Source organism: Ostrea edulis, chromosome 4 (assembly GCF_947568905.1).
Source record: "Ostrea edulis chromosome 4, xbOstEdul1.1, whole genome shotgun sequence".
NCBI lineage: Eukaryota > Metazoa > Mollusca > Bivalvia > Ostreida > Ostreidae > Ostrea > Ostrea edulis.
This window is the reverse complement of record NC_079167.1, coordinates 41,342,016-41,359,269: the sequence shown is the minus strand read 5'-3', so window position 1 is coordinate 41,359,269 and position 17,254 is coordinate 41,342,016. Positions and strand designations below refer to the sequence as shown.

The window sequence follows — 17,254 nt, the reverse complement described above, 5'->3', positions numbered from 1 at the left end:
TAACCCACCAATCTAACTCCAGATGTGGTTTTTCATAGATCCAAGGTGACACGAATGAATAAAGATGGGGATTCGCGAATCTTCTTTCGTTGTAATCAAACACTACTGTAAAATTCTAGAAAATCATGATCTCATTCTTAATCTGAGGTGTCTAAATTGTGTTTAAAACATTTCACAGCGTTCTTTCAAGATGTTATGACACCCAACCAAGAAGTCATTCAAAACGACCTCCAAGAATTAAGAAAGAAGCGTAAACAGGAGACCCATGCGAAAGAGGCTTTGTTCAGGCTTTTCTCGTATGCTGTATTCATGCTCGTCATCTACAGCATCAGCTACATTGAGAGGGACCAGAGATCGTACCATCTAAAGACAAATATCTACAATCATTTATTTGGAAATGCCATAAAATCTAAGGTAATTTTCATATCGCAATTTTGCAGAAATTGTCAACATTTCGCAAAACAGGATGTGTACATGTAACGTCACACATGTTTGTTTACATTTTAAACGATTTATTTTGAAACTCGTGGTATTTTGAATTTAAGATCAGTCTTTACAAGGATGATGTCTTAGATTTGAATTCCCGACCATGCAATAAAATAGAATTCATTCCAAATGAACATGCGTATCAATTAAATGAAGATCTGACATACTATTCTATTGCAAAGAAAACGATTGTTTTAAATAAGCATGCCATATACATGTGTATTTTATTATATTTTATTGTATTTTATTCTTTAGATGAACAAAACGGAAGACTTCTACTCGTGGATGAACGAAGTTTTCATTCCCATTTACTATCCAATAACAAATTATGCAAATAAGACTTTAAATTCCATTGAAAAAATGTCGTTTGGTGATATGGCTAACTTAAGGGTTGGACCCGGACGGATTCGGCAAGTTCGTATGAAAAAAGGTAACTTTAAATTACAGGGAATGCTTACTCCTCCTAGGCACCTGATCCCACCTCTGGTGTGTCCAGGGGTCCGTGTTTGCCCAACTATCTATTTTGTATTGCTTGTAGGAGTTATGAGATTGATCACTGTTCGTTATCTTCACCTTGCATTACCTCAATTGAAATTTTGCCTTATTATAATCCCGCGAACGAAGTTTAGGGGGATACACTGGAATCACCTTGTTCGCCTGTCCGTCCGTCCGTCTGTTCGCCAGTAGACATGCATGTAATTTGTTCAAAGTATACCTCCATCCTTGTTTCCCACTGTCGTGCCATCCGTTACGAACGCCACGATTGACCATTCGCAGCTGATTGTGGACGTTTTTCTGGAATTCCATGTTTTCATACGAGGTGATGCGAGATAATTGATACGGAAAGGTCACGATAGATAGATTTCAGTTGACAAGATCCGAACACCGTTCAGATACCATAACATACGTTCTGATAAGATTGTCACGATTAAGTTTACGATTGGACCTCGATCTCATACGATCATCGCGATCCGGGTTCCCGATTTGGGACGATCAAGTACGTGCTAATACGTTCGTATACGTTACAATATGCTAATCACGAATCTGTGTGCTGTGTTGCGATAGGATTTGATTGTGATCACGATGTATTTCACGATCGGGATGGAAGATGATTATTGTTTGAACTACGAGTGGACCCCAACGGGTATATACATGTATAGAGAACAATACAACCCACAACCACTGGAAATTGTGGAAGTTGAGGGTGATGACAATGTGACATTTGCAGCATTACTGTATGCTTAAATAACTATCGCGACAGATCGTGAGACGTTGCAACAAAGCGTGGTGTTTACCTTGTAAAAGTTTGGCCGGAATCATCATGATTTGGGAGCACGATTAGATGCGATATGTTGCGCTTTGTTACGATGCAATACGATCTGATGCAATTATAACGACTGAAAATCGTATTGATCGTAGAAATTGTTTTGACGGTTAAAAAAGTTTTAACGATTAACACGATTGTCACGACTGACGCCAAGTCTAGGTAAGAGTTGAAACGATCACCACGATTAAGACCACGATTTGAATCGTGACACAGATTGTGATAGTGGGAACATATTTAATGGAATCTTTTGATGTATATCGTAAATGAAAAGGTGAAGATAACAAACAGTAATCAATCTCATAATGAAGTAGTGCAGCTGCTATTTTGATTCTAGATTTTTTAACATTCGAAGAATTTATGGATATTTCCCCATTTTGAGCAGGGTGTCCTTGTCCAGAATAAATTTAAAAAAAAAACATTAATATTTCAATGAGCACAAATTTACTATTTTCAACTATCCAATGTGCCCGGCTAGCTTATAAGTCCCGTTAGGACAATTCTAGATTCCACCTGGTTTTATACATGGTGCTATTTTCAGTACGATGTGATTACAACTCATTAACATGGCCTCACCTCTGTGTTGACGAGTACAGCGAGTACGAGGAAGACGAGGAGAAATACTGTGTTGGATGGGCCGCTTATAACGCATCAAAATGTGAAAATAATAACGTAAATCTAGTGTCCGCGGACGCTTGGAAGTTCACTAAATCCAGTGACATCTGGGGCTGCTTCATCACAGGAGAATACAGTAAATTTTCGGTTATATCCTAGAATCCTTATAATTCTTAAAGTTGCAATGAAAACTAGCACAGCAACAACGGCAATGTACGTTTGATCCCAGATAACAATATGATTAAAATTTACAAATCTGTCTTCACCGATAGTGCCCAGATCGTCGTAAAACATATCCATTGCCTTATTGGCGTATGCAAGTCGAGTTGCAAAAGCGCCAACAGCAAAGTAATCTAGGCCCAAACAAATTGTATCAACAGTATTCCATAATATACTGAAAAACTTCCAAAACCCGTCTTTACGAATTCCGTTTATCGTTTGAACAGTGACAATGAGTTGATACAAAACAAATAACGTGTAGCAAAACACACTATAAGTTCCCAAACTGTCCACAGAAAGAAGAGGTCGAAAAGGTCGTATTTCCACCCAGTTAAACACGCCTCCTGTTTCGGTGGTCTCGCTGATTAAAATGACGTACGTAAACAGGTGAGTATTACTATTGTATAGAGTGAACTCCAATATGATGGCTCGTGTGCGTCTGTCGATCCAGTTTTGGTGTTCCACCTGCTTCATCATTAGATAGGCTTGTTCACGATTTTTAGTGAACTTAAGAATGTATCCCCCTCCCCCGTACGTGTTGTACTGAACTTGCATCAGTGGTAACCAGGGCAGCCAACGAATTGATCAGCTTCGGAGTTGTGTTTGCGACCGCATTTCTTGCTTTCGTGTTTTGTGGACATCTCTTATTTGGTAAGAGTCTTCAGGAGTACCGTTCCATATTTCAGACATGGTCAACACTTACGAACGCTCTTATCGGCAAGAACTCACTTAAGCGAATGACACTTGCTTCACCGTATTTTGCGCAGACGTATTATTTCACCTATGTATTCTTCGTTCTTTTTACCCTTATTACTGTATTTGCCGCCATATTGAACACAAGTATCACCTATGTGCGCAAGGAGACAGCGAGTGTCGGGGATATCTTTGGTATACTTGACATGTTGAAGAAGTCTGTAAGTGGTGTTCTTGACATGGTCATCAAACAGAAACCTCGGCATGGACGAAAGCGTTTGGATAGTAAGTAAAACAGGAGTTTCTATTTACACATTCTTTATCTGGTGAGAATGTTTTTTGATGGATTTTTTATCGATGTATTAAACGTTTGAAGATACAAATACCATACTTTTTATCTATTCATTTTCCATTTTTATGCTTTTATCTATCTTTTAGCAGAAACCATACAGAAAACGAAAAAGTGTGCAAAAATCGATACCACAAATGTTTTGAGACTGATTAGAGACACCTTTGCGGATTTTCAAACATTAGAGGTAGCATTTACAACAATTAGTTTTTTTTCCCGTATATCATCAAATCCTGGGCCACTAAAAGATTTATGAAATGAATGATAGATACCTGCTCACTTTACTAGATTATTGAACTTAAACTTAGTTTAGGGCCAGATATATATATATATATATATATATATATATATATATATATATTATTATTATTATTATTAACGTTTTATATCAATATGAACAGACATGATGTCATGTTGCGGATACTTGTCTAAGTCACGATAGCTGGTTTTGTTTGTGTATTTCATTTGATTTAATCCTCTCAAGAATTTTCACTTATATCGAGACGTTACCAGATTTTAAGTTAAAAGTCTCACAAATTTAAACCTATGCTTAGCTGAAAGACCCTGGAGTCCCGCGACTAAATGCCGAACGTTTAGCGGCAAAGAAATCATTACTTATTTTTACGTCTTAGGTACATATATTATTTTTGTGACATAACATAGTTGAAGCTCATAATTACACAAAGGTTGCTAATCACCAAATGCATTAATGTGATCCTTAACTATAAAATGAAAGAGTTGAGATATTTATTCAATTCTTAATTTTCTGAAAGAGAAACATTAGACCTTTTATCGCAAAAACTGGAAGTCTCACAGTTCCCCGTGTTTGAAAGACATTTGCAACTTCCCATATTTATATAGCAATATTTAACTGATTCGATAAGCAAGAGCTTGTTCTGCACATAGTCAGTTTTAAATCGAGGTAACCTACTGACAAACAGGTTGATGATACAGGGGTTTCAACAGTCTCGATTGAAGTCAGCATTTCGCAAATTCTATGGTTGTTATAACGATCTAGTTCGTCAATACAACCTCGCATTGGGTCAAATGCTGTCTGACGTGTTTCATACCGATTGTTAAGCCGTTCTTGGCACACTGATTTTGACTGCGTATAACTCCGTTTACCTGATCAGGATATAGGGCTCACAGCGGGTGTGACCGATCAACAGGGGATGCTTACTCCTCCTAGGCACCTGATCCCACCTCTGGTGTGTCCAGGGGTCCGTGTTTGCCCAACTATCTATTTTGTATTGCTGATCACTGTTCGTTATATTCACCATGCACCAATAACATCCAACTCGTCGGGTTTTTTTTTTTTTATCGCGTGACTGTTGGTGTGTTGGGTTTTTTTTATCGCGTGACTGTTGGTGTGTTGGGTTTTTTTATCGCGTGACTGCTGGTGTCTTGGGTTTCTTTTATCGCGTGACTGTTGGTGTCTTGGTTGTTTTTTTATTGCGTGACAGTTGGTGGCTTGGTTTTTGTATCGCGTGACTGTTGGTGTGTTGGGTTTTTTTTATCGCGTGACTGCTGGTGTCTTGGGTTTCTTTTATCGCGTGACTGTTGGTGTCTTGGTTTTTTTTTTTTATTGCGTGACAGTTGGTGGCTTGGTTTTTGTATCGCGTGACTGTTGGTGTGTTGATTTTTTTTATCGCGTGACTGTTGGTGTCTTGGGGTTTTTTTTATCGCGTGACTGTTGGTGCCTATGAGCTTCTTTTTTTTCCAAACCATGGTTCATATGGCATTACACTACTAGTGGAAAGTTTTAGGATAATATTTTTTTATTTGCTGCTGACGTAATATGAAATTGTTGATTGTAGGTATAATCCAAAAGTGGTGAGTGTCTGTTCCTTCTCAAGCTGGAGATGAATGTTTGTAGTTAGTAACAATCGTTATTATGACTTTTAAAAAAAAACTTTTCTTCAAATAGAATTTTTTTCCTTTGACTTTACACCGTATCGTCTGCCCGAAACGGACAATCTTTATTTCTTTAGAACGAAACTGACGAGACCCATTCTTTACTTGTTTGTTTCACGTCTGTTTTACTCATACACAGAAGTGAACAGCTGAAGGCAGAGTTCCACAAAATTATATATTTGCACGGCACTCAAGGACGTTGTGTTTCATTTAGGAGGGGAGTCCATGTTATTTATACATACCAGGGGCGCCCCCTTAAATCCGCCACTGCATACCTTCGAATTTGAATATCATCTACATATCATCTTTGACAATTTTGTTTCTTTGGTAGTTGTCAGCAATATAGGTACGTCACCCACTTTAGTGTAGGTGAAGTGCCACAAATTTAGACCTACATGTATGAATGACGCTCAAAGCCGAAGTAGCGGGGATTATCTGTTGTACCGTGACACGGGTAGCGGGGATTATCTGTTGTACCGTGACACGGGTAGCGGAGATTATCTGTTGTACCGTGACACGGGTAGCAGGGATTATCTCTTGTACCGTAACACGGGAGCGGGGATTATCTGTTGTACCCACAGGCACTTATATCGCTTGGGGCCTAATTACTATACTCTTATATATAGTAATTAGGCCCCAAGCGATATAAGTGCCTGTGGTTGTACCGTGACACGGGATCTCCGTTTTCCCGTAACTTCCACTTCTTCACTATTGAAACATTGAAGATAGCAAACATTGATCAATATCGGAATCCCTAGAAAGAATAAGAATTTAATTCACTAGCTGTAGTGTAGGTCAAGAGAATGGGGCAAACACGGACCCCTGGACACACCAGGGGTGGGATCAGGTGTCACTGTGAGCCCTATAACCTCGATCAGGTGAACGGAGTAATCCGTAGTCAAAATCAGTATGTAAAGAACGGCCTAACAATTGATACAAAACACGTCAGACAGCATTCGATCTAATGACATGTTGTACAATATTTGCAAATTAGATCGCCAAAGGAATATCCATTACCTATTAAAAAGTCTGAGGTCTAGATCCTTTCATTTGCGAAGCGAGCACCCTAACAACTAGGTTACCGCGTATATACGTCGTTTTCTGACATCACTCTAAGTGGGATGCTTTAGACGAAGGCACCACCAAATACCATTCAACTGAAGTAATGGCAACAGACATAAGGAAGCGATGTCGTTTTGAACGGGCGGAATCACCCCCTCCCAAGAATTTTTTACTGACCCCCCCCCCCCCTCATTGTATGACAGAGAAAACCACTTGCTTTTAAACACAATGAATTTCGAAAACTCTGTCAAAAGTGCAATTAAGGATATGCATAGAAAAAAATCATGAATTGATTCATCGGTATTTGAATTCGATTTAATATTTCTTAAGGATCCACAATATTAGTTTGTCAACTTGATATATAAATAGCTCATGTAGTATGATTCAAATCATGCCCCGCTCTTCTCCAATAATAACTCAGCAAAAGGATAAGTCACAACAGTGACAATTGTGATTCAAAATGTTTTATACTCATGACCCCGGGGCTAATTTCTTTGGTATATTTCCCACAACAAACATGTACGAACATCTCCCTGTAGGTTTCATCAAGGGGACTCGGATGAGCTGTATGGGCTATGGCCTAGTGTTTATAATCTACATTTTCATGTGTTAAGCAGATTTGTGGATAAACTTCAGGTTATTGATGCCTTGTCTAAGTGTGTGTAATATTTGTGGATAAACTACAGGTTATTGATGCCTTGTCTAAGTGTGTGTAATATTTGTGGATAAACTTCAGGTTATTGATGCCTTGTCTAACTGTGTAATATTTGTGGATAAACTTCAGGTTATTGATGCCTTGTCTAAGTGTGTGTAATATTATCACCACATTTACAATGTTTTAGAATTAAAAATGTTTTGATTCACACATCATGAAGATACCTTTCTATAAATTTCATGAAATCTTTTTGGTAGGAGCACTCGGATAAACCAATAGATGGTGATTGCAGAGACAACTATGTGGCTTCCGGAAAAAGTAGAAAATACATTCCTGAAGAAGAGACTCATAAAGACACCCTACTGCAATTCGACACTGGTGATGGTGGAACACAGAAAATACCACATGTTATGCTGTAAAGGAAAGTCATGTGACATTAGTGGTACTCTGTAGTATCTGCACTATGTGATAGTGCAAGTAAATTTTACGAGTACATATCATTTAAAATGGAATGAAAAACAAAAGAATCTCTCTTAGCGCATCAGTTTAGCAATTTTGAGTTCTAATTAATTTGGTGAAATTTATGAGTTCATACACCCTTTTAAAGGAATGAGAAACAAAAAGGTTATTCTCTCTCTCTCTCTCTCTCTCTCTCTCTCTCTCTCTCTCTCAACGCATCAGATTTAGCAATTTTAAAGTTCTAATTAATTTGATTAAAACACAAAACAAACATTGATTTAAATCAGTATTGAGGGAGTAAATGAACATTATTAATCACGTCAGTGAAGAAGGATGTTTTCTGCCCTATCAGGGAAGTACAGTGGATAAGAACACATTATTTCCACCCCTATCCCATTTCTTTGAATATGTTTTCCGAAACTTCTGTTCACCCCCACCCTACCTCCAAGTAAACCACTCTTGAAGTTTTAAAGTGATACGCTATGGTTATGAATTTCCTGTCCTTGCAAATTTTCTTACATTTTAGATGGTCTCTGCTATAACAAGAAAGACAACTCGTATTATAGAATATGAAAAACTAATAACCGATTCAGAATTTTTAAAAATGGTTTATTTGAATCAGTTTATTAGATTCATACTTTCATATTTCTCGATGATCGTGTTAATATCAATCAGTAATATAGCTAATTAAGACAAGTAACCTTCACAACAACGTGGTAAAAAAATTCTAAAATTGTGATGGGTGCTATAAAATCTATTCGCCGTTCTCTCTCTCTCTCTCTCTATTGCAACTTAAAGCCTCGCTTTTTTTTAATTCAAAATATTTACATACATGTAAAAGAGTGTTGTTGTTATGGTCGCTTTGTTTGAATTCAGGAAAACTAACAAATGGTGTTTGCCATGCTTGTGTAGTGTGTTTCATCGTAGAGTATATTCAGTGATTGTCATATTTCATCAGTCGACTGAATTAGGTCACCTATTATTAATATACCCGTCCCCGTCGTCTGTCGTGCATCGTCAATTTTTGAACATTTTAGATATCTCAGAATATCTCAGAAACTGCTTGGCTAATGAATCTAATTTCAATAAAGACACCCAAGCTCAATGGAATTGCTGGACATGTGTCAAATGGGGGAAATGTATTTTAAAACAAAATTATACTACCTCGCGATCGTACTTTCTTGGAAACATATAACAATTATGTAAATAATCCATTCATTATTGTTACCAAGTAGAAATTGATTTCTGTCTAATTCGCTCCTCAAACAAAAGAAATCACATTTGTGCTCCAGGGCGGTGCTGTAAGGATGATGTAGCAAAACTGCAGTACCTGTAAAAAAAAAAAATTCAGTTCTTGTGCTTGGTAATCACGGACCTGGTTCCGATGTACTGGGTGCGTAGTGATACTGAACACTGAAAATAGTGAAACAGTGAGACAGATTACGTGGTCAAAATGCATTAAAGGCTGCATATGACTAAAAAAAATTTAAAATCATGGATAAAAATGTAAACTATACCCTATAATAAGCCACATTATGTAAGTCTCAAAATACCCACAATTCCACTGTTTTACGTCTTTATTATCTCTACAAATTTTAATGATAGCCATTTCCTAATGAATGCATTGCAGTCGTAAATAATGCGTGTATGAATACAGATATACTGAGTATATAGTGCGTCTATTTTAACGCCTAGACATTCGACAGAAATGAAAGTAGAACGTAAATATAAGAAATAAACTTCATTGAAAATACGGACATGATGGCATGAATTGCATTGCGTCTCGTCGGCATACTTTTCATGAAGCGCTAATGGTTAGTGTAAATTGGGTTTTAATAATTGTTTAAAAAAGAGAAATGGAGAAAATATGTTACATGAAATGTGAAGATAACGAACAGTGATCAATGTCATAACTCCTATAAACAATACAAACTAGAGAATTGGGCAAACATGGACCCCTGGACACACCAGAATTGGGATCAGGTGCCTAGGAGGAGTAAGCATCCCCTGTCGACCGGTCACACCCGCTGTGAGCCCTATATCCTGATCAGGTAAATGTAAGACCTAGTCATTCCCCCAGAGAGCTACAATTCTGCAGGTAACGTGAAGTAGTAGTGAACACAGTGGACAGCGATCAGGACGTTCACTTCTCCGATGTGTACTATATGTGCACCTTTATGTTTTGTTATACTCAGATGATCGTTAAGGCATCTTGTCCTGTCGACAAAAAGCTTGTATTCACGACATTTATTCAACTATGTATTCGTAAGTTCCTGATAAATGCTTTCCTGTTGTGACTGTCCATGGCCCCAGTTTTGGACTAAAATTTTGTAAAGAAAACTGTTGAAATATCCGAGTGAAATCTTGTTATCAATTATTCTAGCTGTTGTTATTAATGGTGTTTGCTGTTGTTATTAATGATTTTAGATACCGAATCAATGATTTCTACTGTTATTAATGATTTGACTACTGTATTAATGATTTTAAATACTGTTATCATATTTTAGCTGTTATTATTTACATTTTCCAGTGTTTTGTATGATAAAACTGTTAACTGCTTTATTGTGTTTTATTTGAATGAAAGCACTAAGACGCACAAGTGACCTTTCTCTCAGCATGATATGGACTGCTACAAGCATTACTTTCACAGAGTAGTACCCGATAATGATGGCTTCAGGTGTAAGCTTGCAATAATAATTAATTGTTTTTTCTTGTGAATTTTCATCAAATACTAAAACTTTAACCTTGTGGGAAATATTCTTGTTGCATTTCATTACAGGAACATATAGAGTTTAACAAAAATTTCAAAATGTCATGAAAAAGTAGTAAAGAATGTGCAATTTATATATTTCATCAAATAGAAATATTTACGATCGCATTTCCTCTTTAAGATTAAAGTGACAATTTTGAATTTCAAACTATAATATCTAAAACACTATAATAAATTAATCTTTGTAAATAGATAAGATATTTCATGAATTACAAAGAGATACACAATGACGTACACTTTTGTTCTGTACAAAGAAACACTCCTTAAAACATTTTTGTTACGCAATCCTTTGTCTTTTTAGGCTTTTATATAGGAGAAAGTCCATTTGTAGTGAAAAGGTTACCTGTAGGTGTCCAATAAGTTGACAATTGCTGTCTATTATTTTTAAGAATGGACAGATACTGTCCGTTCTTAAAAATAATAGACAGTAATTGTCAACTTATTGGACAGTGCCAGATAAACCCAATAACTTATGAGACGTCTACAGGTAGGCTGAAAACAAGAGAAAGACAATACGTTTGTCAAAGAGATACAATTTTTTTTTTTATTCCGTACAGGTAAGAATCAACACAGATACAGGAAAAATCACTGAAACACTTAAAACGATATTTCCCCTTAGTAGAATTCTCTGCTTCAACTTTAAGATTCACAATTTTTTTTTCAATTCCATTGGCCATTATTATATCGTATCAAAACTTAAATTTGGAAGACATATTTCCATACTGTATTTGAATTTCGCTGGATTCAGAGGCACATTCCAAAACTTCTTCACAACGCTTTTTAAGCGCTAAGCGTAGCTTATTAAGCGCTAAGCGTAGCTTAGGCGCTTATTGCCGCCAGTTGGGTTTTGCTTTCGTCATCATGTTTCCGGTTTATCGCCACCTATAGGCGAATTTATGCATCGCTGTAGTCAAGTCGTGTTTAAAGTAGTCATAATTTTGCAACCGATCTAGCACGGGGAAAACATTCATATCTGCAGTTGCATGTTCCCCCCGGAAATACAGTTCGTTGAACAGTGAACAAAATATGTATAAAAAGGGTGATATTTTTGTCCTCATTCTTGGGGAAAGTGAGACACAGATGCAGTTCATTCTTCAGTTAAAATTCCCATTTGAATCTGCGTCTGTAATAATTAAAGTGATTCAAAATCTAAAATGGAATAAGAATATGTATATGAAACCGTTTTAACTAGGGAGTCTTTGCATTGTTACCTTCGCATGGCGCTTAGAGGCCAGGAAAATCAATTTGCATGGTGCAATCTATAATTAGAAGCCACGTCATTAAGCTATACACGAAACAGGAGGGTTTTCCACGTGTGTTTTGGCTGCTCTTCCGACTCAGTAAAAATTTTGTCCGACGCAGCAAAAATGTGTGCAACACAGTAAAAAATTAACTGATCCGCGTCCATTGTGAACGAGAAAGAATTTGTGCACGATTATGCTTTGACAACGAAGGACAGAGATCGGTGTCTCAGAAGGATGATATTGCGTAACTGCTTACACCTTCCCCGATCATATATGTAAGTCGGTCATGCAGAAATTTAGAGGATGCAACGGTGTAACTTAAGCTTACTTTATTATTTCTAAACAACCAAGATATTCTTCAGAATCATCGTCAACACAATCAAATTTGATTTCGTGATTTAGTTTCAAAAATGAGACTAAAAATAATAGTCTTGGGACAAGGAAAAGATAAAATGTACAACATTATATTATATTATATCATATTATGGAAGACAATACCCCGGTTTCAAGTATTCAAAACACTGCGTGGAATTTTACGAGGGCTGTATACTGAAATACATATGTTTAGAACAAGTGTTAGATAAACATTGCCATTGTGTCAAGCATGAATGTGAAATGGTTTGCGGTCCACAGCACGCTACATACAATGAAAAGTAATCGTGTTTTCAATTTCTTTGTACTTCAAACAAACAATTGACAATGACATGCATATGCTACATGTATTTCCGAACGTACAAATGATTAAGGGGGAGGGGCATGGATGTACTGTCGTTGTTCCCTGTCCCCACATTTTGTTTTCGTTGAACGATCTTTTCATATAAAAAAGATGCATTTAGTTTTTTGGTGAGATGCCTCTTCATTATTTCTAACAGCGGTTTGAACATTACCGTTTGAAAATTACTTTTGTAACTTTTCAGTGCCTAGTTTGGAATTCTCATTTAGCTACATTTACATGTTGTAAATTTTGCATATTTATTGCGAGTCACTTCTGTTACGTTTTTTTTTTTTCATATTAGAACTCCTACACAAGCTTCGAATTTTATGGTTTTTTGCTAAGGTTATTAGCATTTTCATATAAAGAACTGTTTTATAAAATTAAAACAATAGCAATGTGTATTATGTCTCATTCAGACAAACGGATGAGTCTCCTTTGCAATATGAATATGAGCTTTTACACAAGAAGTGTAATACACACAAGTTGATGAGTACAGCGTTTAATATCCCTGTGTACAAACTCTTGGTGGTTTTTTTGTTTTTGTTTTTTTTTTTTAGATTTTACGTATAACAAACAATCACTACAATTGCTAAATGTAAATCCATGCTTATATGTTAATCTAATTCATCATCATATTTGAATTAGTATATCCTCTTGCACTAACTTTCATGTTAAAAATGAGCTATCTCCACTCCTGTTGATAACGCAGTATTCAGTTTCAAAGTAATATTGCACATGTATGATGAACATCTTTTCTAAATAACTTCCTAAATTTTGTTTTCAGTTATACATGTATTTATCGGACTTATTTGGACTCAGATTCTCTCCAACCTGATTTTGAATCGAAAATAACTTCATTATTAATTACAAAAAATAATTCCACTTTCATGGTTTGATTGCTATTTACAGATAATAATGCACTGGATTCTGTAGTACAAGTCATACAGATGCATGTTTATATGTGTATTTAAATGATTTCTGGTAAGAAAATGAAATGGGTGTAAAGCGTTTCATAATCCTGCATTATTGGTGTGTTTTGACTGTGACATTTGTTAGTGTATGTGGTTATGTGTAATTTTCTTTTTTGTCCAGTTTGTTTGTTCCTTTCTATTATAAGTGACTTACATTTATGTATCAAACTATTGATTTGTTTCATTTCAGTTGTATTCTAAAAATATTTCATACACTATTTAACTGAAACACAACAGTAAGTTAGTTGCGTAATAACAATTGAACACTTCATACCGAAAATTACCATTACAACTGTTTTTTCATTTTCTACCAAAAATGTTCTTCTCTATAACATCACATCTGTAAGAGAGAAAAAATGCATAGTCATGTAGAGCATTTAATGATCCAGGAACCGGAGCAGAGCGGATCAGAAACCCTTGCCTTGGGAAGATGGGTGGGAGCTAAACAGGGTATAAAGTGTTCATTTGTCAAATATTTGAATAACATAGCCTTAAATGCTATTGATTGATAGCCTTAAATGCTATTGATTGATTGTATCTTGTTTAAAGTTCTTCTCAATAATCTTTAATTCATATGGAGACGTCACCAAGACCGGTGAAGGGCTTCAAATTTAGGCCTATGCTCGGCTCTTACGGCCATTGAGCAGTGAGGGTTCTTTAGCGTGCCACACCTACTGTGACACGGGACATCCGTTTTAAAGGCCATCTCCGAGGACCCGTGACATTCACACCTGATGCCGAGAGTTTGGTGATGGAACTGTCACTACCTGTTTAACGAACTAGGTCTGTCGCGGCCGGGATTCGAACCCCGATCGCCCTCATACATAGCGAACACTTTACCTCTGGACCACCGCAGCGGTGGTAATGCTATTGATACTAAATTCTGATTATAGAAAAATTTATATTTACGTGTTGAAAAGTTTCAGGACATTGCTTCCAATCCATATTTGTTATTTTCTTACAGAAAATGTACTACTTAGTTATGCGAAAATAAAGAATAATGCATAAACCTTTTTTTTTATGTTGTTCCTGCTCATTAACATTACATACAGAATTCATGAAGTCAGCTTAGCGCTTTTCAGTACTTTCAGTACTTTGATTTATGTTTTCTTTATTAGCATATCCTAATTCTGAATTATTATTTTCGCTTTCATAAATAATTTCATTTCACGATTTGGGCGTATTGAGTTCTTTTGGCTGGCGTTAATTATTTCCTCATCCAAATATTAGAAAACACAATGTTTTTCAAATAAAAAATTTGGCTCCATAACTTTCTCACCTTCCATATCCAGAATATGACACTCATTAAGATAATATTTGCAGTACTTTCATTAAAATCCTTAAATTTTGATTGTGCAATGAAAATGCTCTCCCCATCAGAGGAAGACATGCTGATATGGCTCAGTACTATAGAGTAAGTGAATATAATAAACCTGCAGTACAAGACTACTAACCTGACACTGTCCAATACGTGAACAAAAGAAACAGACTTCTACACAAGACTGGTTATATAGTCAGACTATTAAAAAATAGCTTTATTCATAATTATCATTGTCAATGGGTTTACCTGAGACTGTCCATTCTTAGAACAAAAGATGTAATGTTTTAAGTAGGATATAAGCCTTAAACTGTCCATTCTACGGGCCTCGATCAGTTCTTTCTCTCACAGAATGGACAGATTTTGGCTTATATCCTTTACATATATCACAAACAAGAGTCCAGCTGAGAGAGGCTCTTTTGATTTAGGTCATAGATAAAGGTAATAATACAAGATAATCAGGGTATGATATGTTAAACACGCGTATTAGTTGTGATTAACCCCATTTTCATTTTGACTGCGGATTTCTCCGTTTATCTGATCAAGATAAAGGGCTGACGGCGGGTATGACCGGTCGACAGGGTATGCTTACTCCTCCTAGTCACATTATCCCACCTCTGGTGTGTCTTTGTCCTACTCATCAACTTGTATTCTTATGGAATTTTTCAAAATGATCACCATTCTTTATCTTCACTTTTCCAAAACTGTAGAACTGTCTTTAGCATATTTGAAATAGCTCATGTTACGAAAGTTCAAAGCATAAGTTTGATTTTTGAGAGTTGATCTTAACTCAACACTTAAGTCATCAGGCAAAATGCGGATGGATATATACAAGGGATTTTTATGTGAGCCGCATCACACCTTCACCTTTATTGATACAAAACAGACCTGACAAGAAAACTTATTGACGGATGGATCGATTCGGCAGCACCTACTTAGTAACTATTAAAACTATGTTAAGTGAAAAATCGAAGATAGCGAAGAGGGGTCAATCTCATGAATACCATAAAGAATACGAAATTGAGTGTAAGGCAAACACGCACCCCTGAAAATATCAAAGATAGAATCGGGTGCCTAGGAGTTAGCTTTCCCTATTAACTATCAAAACTATGTAAAGCAAACCATTTAGAAACCTTCATGCTTTCGTATCGAAGATTATTTTTCCCTGCATTGGATATGGAGGACTCCGTAGTGTCTTTTATCTCGAGTTCACGTGGATATATCGAATCGACATATGAATGAAAATGATTATTGTTAATAGATAAAACGTCGTCACTATATCGAAAGGTCGCGTTGAAGGCCCCAGCAAGTGATTTTTTCTTCTCGTGTAGAAGCTTTTAAATGAATTATGCCTCATAAACATATAAAAACAGGTCAACTAACAAAGGAGCACAATTCGTGCCCTTGAGAATTCCAACAGACTGTTGAAAGACCTGCTCACCAAAGACTACAAAGATATTGTCAATGAGAAACCCCAATATATTTTCAATATTAACGTCATAGTACTTGTGCATAGAATCAGGGTAATTTTTGGAATGATTGATCACCAGATATGAATATTTCTTTTTCCATCTTTATTGAAGAAGCAACTGTCTATGATGTCATAGTGTTTGATTTATTATGAGGAATGATCGTATAAAGTGTTGAAGATGTTGTTGATTAGAGAAATAAGTGTTGTGATTTCAAATCTACTCAAAGGTCTTTGGAATGTATTAGAATCCACATTTGATTTACACCACTTCTGGCATATCTTGTGACAAAATACGTTTGAAGTTTCTACTTCACAGTTGTTAATATTTTTGTGAGGAAGAAAGATATGGACTTGATATGAATACAATTTTATTAATTCATAATGTAGGCCCGTAGTAAATTACGGCAGCCTCCTGGTGGACGATAATTAAAAAAAGTTTACTAAAACCTGCCTCTAATATTCTCATTTCCAATACGGACAGATTTGTTTCATCAAATGTAAATAGCATAAAATGAAATTGAGATATTGATTTTCCACCCCAGTTTATTATATATTTATAAGTCAGATAAACTTCAGCTCCGATTGTGCATCATTATTCTGACTTGCACGCTAGTCACTATATGGACGAGTCCATCGCTGATAAGAGGGGTTCAGGGTTAAGATAATCACACTACTGACTATCTGCAGTTATGTACATTCATTGAACCAACGTTAACTGTACACATTTAGCAAATAAAAAGAGCATGGCCATTTAATTTTTAAAATTCGATTTATTTTATATACCGGTATAATTTTTCTTTCTCTAAATGTTTGAGAAATTTCACTCCTAGGAGTACTTTTTTTTTTTATTTCTCTTTCTTAATTGTGACAAAAAGCAGTGTGCATCGTTGTTGTGTATAACGTGCGGACTAGCCGATACATTCAAAGAAAAAATAATTGCTGTAAATGAAAAGATGAAGAAAACGAAGAGTCATCAATCTCATAACTCC

At 36.1% G+C, this 17,254-nt stretch overlaps 2 protein-coding genes across 2 annotated transcripts in view; one reads left to right on the top strand and one right to left on the bottom strand.

The window, feature by feature from the left end:
- Positions 1-10,335, top strand: part of LOC125669005 (uncharacterized) — a 29,142-nt gene extending 18,807 nt beyond the window's left edge. The window contains exons 15-20 of the mRNA XM_056161372.1: positions 179-414; positions 742-916; positions 2,352-2,561; positions 3,158-3,622; positions 3,776-3,873; positions 7,575-10,335. Of these exons, the coding sequence (XP_056017347.1) occupies positions 179-414; positions 742-916; positions 2,352-2,561; positions 3,158-3,622; positions 3,776-3,873; positions 7,575-7,736 (1,346 nt within the window). The 3' untranslated portion in view covers positions 7,737-10,335. The remainder of the gene's footprint in view (positions 1-178; positions 415-741; positions 917-2,351; positions 2,562-3,157; positions 3,623-3,775; positions 3,874-7,574) is intronic.
- LOC125670090 (uncharacterized) overlaps positions 1-17,254 on the bottom strand; it is a 675,065-nt gene that overhangs the window by 274,539 nt on the left and 383,272 nt on the right. The gene's annotated exons all lie outside the window — the stretch shown is intronic.